The following is a 10,781-nucleotide window of genomic DNA, read 5'->3' as shown; positions in this document are numbered from 1 at the left end:
AATGCTTTCCCTGCATCTATTGATATGACCATGTGGCTTTTATCCTTCCTTTTGTTTATATGGTGTATCATGTTTATTGATTTGCAGATATTGTACCAACCTTGCATCCCTGGAATAAATCCCACTTTATCATGATGTATAATCTAAAGACTGCTAGTATTTTGTTGAGGGTTTTAACATATATGTTCATCAGGAATGTTGGCCTATAGTTTTCTTTCTTTGTGGTGTCTTCATGTGGTTTTTGGAATTAGGATAATGTTGGCCTTGTAAATGAGCTTGGGAGTCTTCCCTCCTTTTGAATTTTTGGGAATAGTCTGAGAAGAATAGGGTTTAGTTCTCTGAATGTTTGGTAAAGTTTACCTGCGAAGCCATTGGTCTAGGACTTTTATTTGTTGAGAGTTTTTTTTTAATTTTAAAAAAGATTTTATATATTTATTTTTAGAGAGAGGGAGAGGGAAGGAGAAACAGAGGGAGAAAAATATCAATGTGTGGTTGCCTCTCAAGCACCCGCCACTGGGGATCTGGCCCACAACCCAGGCATGTGCCTTGAATAGGAATTGAACTGGAGACCCTTTGGTTTGCAGCCTGTGCTCAATCCACTGAGCTACACCAGCCAGGGCTGTTGAGATTTTTTGGATTAATGTTTAAATTTCATTAGTTGTAATTGGTTTATTCAGATTTTCTGATCTTCCTGATTCAATTTTGGAAGACTGTATGGTTCTAGGAATTTATCCATTTCACCCAGGTTGTCCAATTTGTTGGCATAAAGTGCCAATTTTGTGCCAATTTGTTGGCACAAAACTTTCTTATAATGCTTTGTATTTCTCCTCTTTTATTTCTGATTTTATTTGGGTCTTCCCTCTTTTTTCTTTTATATATACATTGTAGAATCTTATATAACTTTTATGTTATATATAACTGTATATAATCTTATTATATATAATCACATATATAATTTAATCTTCAACTGAGGATATTTTTGTTGACTTTAGACGGGGGAGAGGGGAGAGAGACAGAAAGATCAATGTGACAGAGAAACACTGATCAGTTGCCTCCCATATACACCATGACTGGGGCTTGAACCTGCAACCTAGGTATGTGTCCTGAACAGGGATCAATCCTGCAACCTTTTGGTGTACAGGATGAAACTCTAACCAATCTAGCCACCTGGGCAAGGCTTTTTTTTTTCTTGATGAGTCTGGTTGGAGGTGTATCAATCTTATTTGTCTTTTCAAAAAATAGCTCTTAGTTTCATTGATCTTTTTTACTTATACTCTATTTCATTTATTTCTTCTCTGATCCTTACTACTTCTTTTCTTCTACTCACTTTGGGCTTTGTTCTTTTTCTAGTTCCTTTAAGTGTAAAGTTAGATTGTTTGAGATTTTTCTTGTTTCCTGAAGAAGACCTGTAATTCTATGAATTTCCTTTTCAGGACCTCTTTCACTTTGTCCCATCAATTTTTGGATGTCATGTGTTCATTTTTATTTGTTTTAAGGTATCTTCTAATTTCTTGATCTTTTTGCTAACCCATTTATTGTTTTGCAACACGTTATTTAGCCTCCATATTTTTTCCTTGTGATTGATTTCTAGTTTCATACCATTATACCATCAGAGATGTTTGATATGATTATAATCTTATTACTGAGACTTGTTTTGCATCCTAACATGTGGTCTATCCTAAAAAATGTTCCATGTGCACTTGAAGAGAATGTATGTTCTGCTGCTTTGGGTGACATGCTCTGAAGATATCAATTAAATCTGGTCTGTGTCATTTAAGGTCTGTGTCCCTGTTGATTTTCTTTCTGGAAGATCTATCCATTGATCTCAGTGAGGTGTTAAAATTCCCTGCTATGACTGTAGTTACTGTTAGCCTTTCCCTTTATGTCCATTAAGATGTGCTTCACATATTTAGATGTTCCTATATTGAATGAATAAATGTTTACAAGGGTTCTAACCTCTTGTTGAATTGCTCACTTTATTATTATGTAGTATCCTTCTTTGTCTCTCTCTATATCCTTTATTTTGAAATCTACTTTGTCAGATATAAGTACTGCTACCCCTAGATTTTTTTCATTTCCTTTTGCATGAAGTTCCTTTCCCCATCCCTTTACTTTTATTTATTTATTTATTTGAGAAAGTGGAGGGAAGGAGAAAGAGAGGGCAAGAAACATCAATGTATGGTTGCCTCTTTTGGTCCCCCATTGTGGACCTGCCCTGCAACCCACACATGTGCCCTGACTGGGAATTGAACCAGTGATTCTTTGGTTTGCAGTCTGTGCTCAATCCACTGAGCTATGCCAGCCAGGGCCCACCCCTCTACTTTTAGTCTGTGTATACCTTTCATTCTGAGGTGGGTCTCTTGGAGACAACATATATATGGGTCTTGTTTTCTTATCTATTCAGTTACCCTATGTCTTTTGATTGAAGCATTTAAGCCATTTACATTTAAAGTGATTATTGATAGGTGTGTATTTATTGCCATTTTATTCTTTTAACTATGTTCATCTGTTCTTCTCTTCCTCCAAGCAGGCCCTTTAACATTTCTTGTAATACAGGTTTGGTGGTAACAAACTCCTTTAGCTTTTTCTTGTCTGGGAAGATCTTTATTTCTCCTTCATTTTGAAATGAAAGCTTTGTTGGGTAAAGTAGTCTTGACTATAGGTCCTTGCTTGTCATCACTTGTAATATTTCATGCCAATTCCTTCTGGCTTAAAATGTTTCTGTTGAGAAATCAGCTGACAGTCTTATAGGAACACTCTAATAAGTAGCTGCCTTTCTCTTGCTGCTTTTAAGATTCTCTCTTTGTCTTTAGCCTTTGCCATTTTAATTGGGGTGTCTTGGTATGGGCCCCTTTGGATTAATTTTGTTTGGAATTCTCCTAGTTCCTGGACTTGTGTATCTTCTTCTTCCTTCACCAGGTTAGAAGTGTTTCTAGACATAATTTCTTCAAATCGTTTTTTGATTCTTTGCTCTCTCTCCTCCTTCCAGTAACCCTATGATGTGGATGTTGTTACACTTTATGTTGTTCCAAAGGTCCCTTAAACTATCCTCATTTTTTAAAATTACCTTTTTCTTTTTGTTGCTCCGATCGGGTATTTTGCGCTATCTTATCATATAATCACTGATTCAGTCCACTCTGTCATCTAACCCACTATTTATTCCTTTTAGTGTATCTTCATTTCAGATATTGCATTCTTCATTTCTGATTGGTTATTTTTAATGGTTTCTATGTCCTTTTTTTATGTGTTCTTTCTTTTTCTGAAGTTCACACTAAGTTCCTTGAGCATCCTTATAACCATTTTTTAAAACTCTGTATCTGGTAAACTGCTTGCCTCCATGTCATTACCCATATTTTTTGAACTGTAAGATGCATGCCCCCAATTGTGGGAGGAAAGTGAGGGTGCATCTTATAGTACAAATGTAGCTTACCTGGCTTGCTGTGGGGTGGGGGGAGTGACCTGTTATTTATGTTATTAAGTATTTTACCACATTTTTTGCTTGAAAAAATTTTTTCTTATTTTCCTCCTATATAATCTTAGTGCATCTTATGGTCTGGTGCATCTTACAGTTCAAAAAATTCGGTAGGCTTTTTTCTGGAGATTTATTATTTACTTTCATTTGGAGCATTTTTCTTAGTCTCCCCATTTTATTTGACTTTTTGTGTTTGTTTCTATGTATTAGGTAGATCTGGTATGACTCTCAGTCTTGGTAGAGTGGCCTTATATATATAGTAAGTGTCCTGTGGGACCCAGTGGCACAGTCCCTTTGCTCATCTGAGCTGGGTTCTCCAGGCATGTCCCTTGTGTGGATCATGTGAGCCCTCCACTTATCATTAAGTCTTGATTGCTGTTGACCCATTTGTGTGTGGGGCTAACCCTCAGGCGGCTGACTGTGAGGACTGACCTGACCACAGTGTACATGCTGTTGTGCAGGTGCTAACCACCCAAAATGGAATTTGCTTCAGCAGGGTCTGGTGCCTGTAGAAATCTGCTTTTGGATATTGTACCTTTGAAGCTAACTGGACCCTGCTCTGATATTGGGAGGGACTCTGGTGCAGACCAATGTAAGATACTGCCTGTGACTGGCCCTGGGTAACCTGTGTATAGCTACAAAGGAATCCACAGTTTGTGGTTTCCTCTGCTGGGCCTAGGTGTGCACAGGGAAGTCCAATCTGCACACCAAACCTTGCCTTTACTAGCACAGGGCCCAGGAAAAATTCAGCAAAAGTCCTAAAAAGGCACCCCAAGATCCACTTCCACCTGCCTCCGAATGCCTGTTAGACTCAGTCATTGAAAGAGACTTTGACAGTGCTTAAGTTGCATGAGGTAGGTTGTTAGTTAGTCATCAGGTAGAGGCAAGTGGTGTTCACCAGACACAGGTTCAAACAGTGCCAGTGCTGGGTCTGAGGCTACTCACCATATGTCCCAGGGTATACCAAATCTAGCTGTCCCCTACTGGGTACCCATAGGTTTTATGGTAGGGCAGGGTCTCAGAGAGTTATCACAGTGAAGCCAACAGAGTTTATCAGGCTCCACTTGACAAAGATCTGGCTGTGTGAAGGGAGAGCTCTGCACTGGTTAGGTGTGAGAGGGAAAAATGGCCACTGTCCTAGAGTCACACAACTCAAGTCAGTTCAAGATTCTGACAGAAGCCCAAGCTCAGCAGGGCAGGCCTTCCAGGAGTTGGAAGGGTGGGGCTAGTAGATCTTCTGTGAGGGGAAGGTGCTGGTCAGGCTTGGGGGACTGTGGGAGGAGTGGCTCCTGCCCCAGAGCCACATACTCAGTCTGTCTTAGATTCTGCCCAGACCTCAGCAGGGTGGGTCCACCAAGAGTTGGGAGGGTGGGGCTAGCATATGTCTTGTGAGAGATTGGTGCTGATTAGGTTCACAGGAAAGTGGGAGAAATACCGCCACACCCCAGACACATTACTCAGTCACTGCCACCCGAGTCTGCCCAGATCTCTACACCCTAGGCCTGACAGCTGACTCTTCAGCAGGAGGTGAGTTCCATGGATGGAGTGACAGGGAATCCAGAGGACAGGGCTATCGCATTCCCTCAGGCTGATGCTATAAGGAGGGGAGTGCTCCACCCAAGAAAGATGGTGTCTGCAGTGTTGGAGACTCAGCACCAGTGGTTCTGGTGGCTATCCCTTCAGCTCTCTCCCCAGAGCCACAAAAACCCCAGTCTTTTCTCACATGACTCTAGTCTGCTCTGCTCTGCCTCTGCCAGAGCACAGGGAGAGTGACTGCAACTGAGATTTGGGGCACTGGGCCTTCAAAAGGGTGCTGTGTCTCTAGCAGACTCATCTCTCCTTGGCAGACAGAATCCCTGTTGATTTTCATAGTGATGTTATGTGGGGTGCCTTTACTAGCTCCAGTGGTCTGAACTGGGGAGCCCAGTGTTGAGACCCCATACTTGTCAAGGGGAACTTTTGCAGCTAAGATATCCCTCTTGAATCTCAGCTGCTGCCCATGGAAGCAGGGTCAGTCCTTTTTGCATCTCTACCTTCCTACCAGTCTCAATGTGGCTTCTGTAAATCCTTGGTTATAAGACTTCACCGTTCAACTTGTCTTCAGTTCATTATTCAGGATGACTGTAGTGCATTTTAGTTTTAATACCAGTGTGGTCCTGGGAGGAAGTGAGTGTAACATCCTACTCTGCTGTTATCTTGGATCTTACCCCATAAATTTTACATGCCATTAACATAGATAATAAAAATCTGAGTATATAAAATATCTAGGCAAATTAATAAAAAAACCAGAAAACAGATTAGATGTTACCAGGGACTAAGGAGGGGGAGATGGGAAGTTACTGCTTAATGTGTACAGAGTTTCCATTTGGGATTATGAAAAAGTTTGGAAATACATAGCTGTGATGGTTATACCCATTACCACCTAGTTGTCCCCTTAAAAATGGAAAATGTTAAGTTTTATGTATTTTACCATAGTAAATAAAACATTTTTGACCATGTGTGGTTTATTATTTACTCAAAACTAATCAAGAGAAATTATAGTTAATTTAGGATTCTACTTCCTTCATATGAAAGAGTTCACTAATTCTGTACTTCTGATCACAAATGTGATATAACTATCCAAAGCTGTCTTTTTCAGAAGAGAAATCTGGAAAACATAAAATATGAGTGAAAAAATACCCAGAAAATACAGTCAAAACAAACTTCTTACTTTAATTGGTTCAGGCTGCATCACAGGTGCAGGCATAGCAATGGCACTTGGTGCATAAACCTGGTGATATGTTGCTTGAACTCCATGATCAGAATAAGGCTATTGCAAAAAGAAAAGAAATGTGTTGACTTTTAATTATTAATTCAAAATATTTATTCAGCATTACAAAGTACTAGGCACTTTACTACATAATAGAGAAACACATATGCAAAACACATCCCCTATCTTTAACTGATAAACTGATCAGATAGTCAAAGACAAGTAGTCAAAATCACCAGCAGTCCCATGAGACATGTATAAGGATGGACAGGAGAAAAGAATTACTTGATTTAGCTTAACAAAGTTGTGGAGGTGATCAGAGAAAGCTTTCTAGTGCAGTTGAACCTTGAATTTGAAGAACTAGGGAAAGAAGATGGGAACAGCATGCACAAAGGCATAGATAGAGGCAACCCAAAACACATCTTATTTGGAAGTTCTGCACAGGTTGTCTGAGATAGCTGAAAGAAGAATATACACTAAAAGATAGCTGAAAAATGAGATATTAGAGCAAAAGGTGGGGAACAGATCACATCAAAGCAGATTTTTGCCTTGTCCAATAGATGGTAGAACTATTTACTGAGACATGGAATACCAGAAAAGCAAGCTTGATGTTTATGTAAGTGTGTGTAAGGGGGTTGTAATATATAAAATTTGAGGTATTTGTAGGGCTTCTAGTAGAGTTATACTGTTGATAGAAAGCTAATGGTAATAGACAGAAAACTGTACTTGAAAAATAATTAAATAAAAAAAATTGGAGAAAAAAAAAAGAAAGCTAATGGCTTTATCTGAAGTGGTTTCTATTTAGCAACTCACTCTATTAATTAACTTACATTTAACCTATACCTTCTACCAGAAACAATATTAATAAAAGCATGCATATATCATTGTACAAGATACAAGCTAATATAAATAATAATTCCAGAACAATCTTATTAGAGTATACTGGTTTAATGACAATATTAGATTGTGGTTAAAAATCTAGAGTAAAAGAATTCTTATCTCACTGCTCCCTCCTTAAAACCAGAAAACAACAACAACCCCTCCCACCAAAGATAAATTTAAAAAAAATGCCATCATCAATTAAACAAGGAAATACCCATGATCTCCAAACCACAAACTATTTAGTATGTCTGACAAATGGTATGCAATTTGGATCCATATACGGAAGGACTCTGAAGTCTCCTTAGACTTCAGGAAGGATGAAGGTTTGCCTAAAGATCAATGTTCTGAAAGACCATTTCAGAGTCTCAAGTGTAGGGAGCATGTGTTGGGCCAATGCAGTAGCAGGGAATATCTCCACAGAGATATTGGATATCTCCACAGAGATCCAATTTTATGTTACAGGATGTGGAATTGAAGGACAAATCATATTTTCCTCGTTTCTATTATCTACTACCTTGCCTATAGCTGAGGAACACTGCTGGAGGTGAAACAGAGTAAAGGTACAAAGGGAAGTAGCAATTACTACAACCCAATACATAAAATGATCCCCAGAATGCTAGAGACCAAGGGAAGAGCATTTCAAGCAGAGACTGAACAACACAGTAGAAAGATGCTTTCAGACTACAGCTTGGTCCTTCCACCCTGCACTTTGAAAACTAGCTGGCCTCAGTTAAAGATTAATATAAAGGTGGAACAGCAAAGCAAGTAACCTAAACATGAATACTGCCTCTTCCCCAACTCCATCAAAGAAAAGGTTAAAGAAGAAGATGAGAAATTATCCTAAAAACTTGGAAAAATTCAGATAAATATAATTCTTTTGGATCTTAAATACAGTAATATGCCCTCTAAAAAGGAGCCCCCAAAAGAGATTTTAAACCAACAGACATTTATAGACAGTGATGTAAGCAAAGTGACAGAGCTTGAGATAAAAAAGATTAAAAATAAAAGAGATGTGAGCGCGCCCCTGTGAACCACAGGATCGCGGTTCGATTCCCAGTCAGGGCACATGCCTGGGTTGCAGGCCTGTTCCCTGCAGGCCAACTCCCAGCAGGGAACGCACGAAAGGTAACCATACATTGATGTTTCTCTCCCTCTCTCCTTCCCCTCTAAAGATAAATAAATAAATAAAATATTTTAAAAAATATAATAAAAGAGATGAAAATCTCATTAGTCACAATAAAAATAGAATTAACATGAGAAATATAATCATAGATATCTTAAGAAAGCATATAAAACAACATAAAAAGTACCACGATGAAAAATTACCTTAGAGATGATAGATACAAAAGACAAAAAAGAGATCAAATATATGCATAACTTGTATTCTATTGTTTAAGTACCCAGTTTGTGGTACTGTGTTCCATCAGCCTTCTCAAACGAATACAAGTATCATGTAGCTGTTTTATAGCTAGTCTTTTTTTTTGAGATTTATAGAAAAAAAACAGAACTGGAATAAATTTTTTTCCGAAGCTCTAACAGAAAAAAAGGAAACAAAGACCCTTATTTAAAAACTAGTCAGAGAATCAAAAGGGCAAATGGTTTCCCAGAAAAAATATTATAAAGGCTGATACATTCAAAGACGTATTCTGGTGAAATGATTTCAAGTTAAGATGGATTTTTCAGGCACACAGCTGGGAAAAGCAAACTACTCACAAGAGGGAAACATCAGGTGGGCTTTAAACTTTGTTATGGCTACATTCAACATCAGAAAAGACTATACTAGGAAGTTCTAAGAGAAAAAAGTATTGTTATGGGTTGAACTGTGTTAACTCAAAACATACAGGTATTAAGTCCTAACCCCCAGTATGTCAGTGTGACCTTATTTGGAGATAGGGTCTTTACAGAGGTAACCAAGTACGGTCCCTAGGATGGAACCTAACCGGTATGGTTGGTGTTTTTATAAAAATGGAAAATTTGGACACAGAGACAGGAAAGATAATGTAATGACATGGGGAGAAGACGGCCATCTATAAGCCAAGAAGAGAGGGCTGGAACAAATCATTTCCCCCACAGCCCTTGGATAGAACCAATCCCACCAATGCCTCAATCCTGGCCTTCTGGCTTCCAGAACTGGAAGACAATACATTTCTGTTATTTAAGCCACCCAGTCTGTGGTACTTTGAAATCCTAGTAAAGGTATTTTTAGTAAATATTAAGATCCAACTATGGAGTTTATTGTTCCACAACAAAATTATAATGTTATAAGCACTAGCAATATAAAGATAATACAAAACATTCAAATTAGGAGGTGCATGCTAATTTCCTAATCTTTCAAAACACTGATTTAAAATACACCATGTACAGTTCATGACACATAGATGGGAAGGTTATTAGTAATGTTGAGGAATATAATTTAAAGACACAAAAGATGATATTTAGCATTTGTAGTTATAAAATAAATGTGATTCATCTTTTTGAAGGAAAAATTTTAAAAATACTTTTTCTTGACTTAATTTTTATATGTTTTTAATAGACAGAATGTTAGCAACAATACAGATTGACAGACAAATGGGAAGGAAAAGTAGCTGGTATCTTACTCTTTCTTAATATAAAGCATTCTCAGATATAAAAACGGGAAGAGAGGTGAATAAATCAAATAGGACATAAAATATGCAGCTTCATTGAAGGTCTTGAGCAAATATTTTTAGAAAAGAAAAAGAAATAAACATAAGATGAGGTAGTAAAGATGAATTACTTTGAGATTAACACATACCTCTGGAATGGAAGCTTCCATCAGAGACAGTGGAGGAGGAACACACCCTCCATCTTGTGCAATTTCCACTGGTTGATAAAAAACCTCAGACGGTTGTAGGTATAGGAATGGAGCAGAAGAGGCAGTAGACTGAAACACACAACCACAGTTCTAATTCAAATATAGTTAGTTATTTCAATTAAACCAAGTGACTTACCCAATAGATGAGAGAATTATTAGCTTCATATTTTCCTAAAGTTCTTTTTCAGGGATAGAGTAGAAGTATCTCAGCAACAAATTAGAGACTCTGGGTGTTATAAATTCTAGTCGTGTAGATGTCATTAAAGAATGCATCCCTAGTAAGTACTAAAAGTTTCCAGGGCTTCAGAACCGCATATATAAATTTGAATGATTATATTAAGATCATTATTAAAGGTTTTACTAATACAACTTATGGTATATAAATTGGCATAAATGTCTATTGTCAGCTTTGTGACTTCCCATGTAAGTGGGAAATATCAAAAAAGTGAACAATCTTTTGGTGGTATATTATTTGTTATCAAAGTTGGGAGATGGAATACTTATTTGGGAGCATAAGTCAAGCAAAATCTGAAGTGAGGATAGAAAAATGTTAAAATTTCTAATAATACTGATAGAAGATGAAATTTTTCATGTTTATGTGATGCTCATTCATTTATAAAATGCTTTCACATACATGGCCTCATGATCTTCACAAAAACCACATGAGGAAACTTACAAAGGTATACAATAGTGTATATAGTAGTGTCATTACTTCCATTTCACAAATGAGGAAGCTGAGAAATACAGTAATAAACTGCCAAAGGTATCACAGTTAACAATAAAAGAGAAAGGTCTCTAATCTAGTTCTCTGGACTTTAGTATTCATGCAGTCTTCACAAAAGCAC

At 37.6% G+C, this 10,781-nt stretch overlaps 1 protein-coding gene across 2 annotated transcripts in view; it reads right to left on the bottom strand.

Annotated features, from left to right (window-relative positions):
- Positions 1-6,164: 6,164 nt before the first annotated feature.
- BOLL (boule RNA binding protein) overlaps positions 6,165-10,781 on the bottom strand; it is a 28,254-nt gene continuing 23,637 nt past the window's right edge. For both annotated transcript variants that reach the window (XM_037044695.1, XM_037044696.1), the window contains 2 exons: positions 9,877-10,005; positions 6,165-6,281 (listed from right to left, as the gene is read on the bottom strand). In XM_037044695.1, the coding sequence (XP_036900590.1) occupies positions 6,165-6,281; positions 9,877-10,005 (246 nt within the window). The remainder of the gene's footprint in view (positions 6,282-9,876; positions 10,006-10,781) is intronic.

Source organism: Sturnira hondurensis, unplaced genomic scaffold (genome assembly GCF_014824575.4).
Source record: "Sturnira hondurensis isolate 20B ecotype Veracruz unplaced genomic scaffold, ASM1482457v3 Scaffold0004136, whole genome shotgun sequence".
In the NCBI taxonomy this organism is placed as follows: Eukaryota; Metazoa; Chordata; class Mammalia; order Chiroptera; family Phyllostomidae; genus Sturnira; species Sturnira hondurensis.
This window is presented reverse-complemented; position numbering and strand designations above follow the sequence as displayed.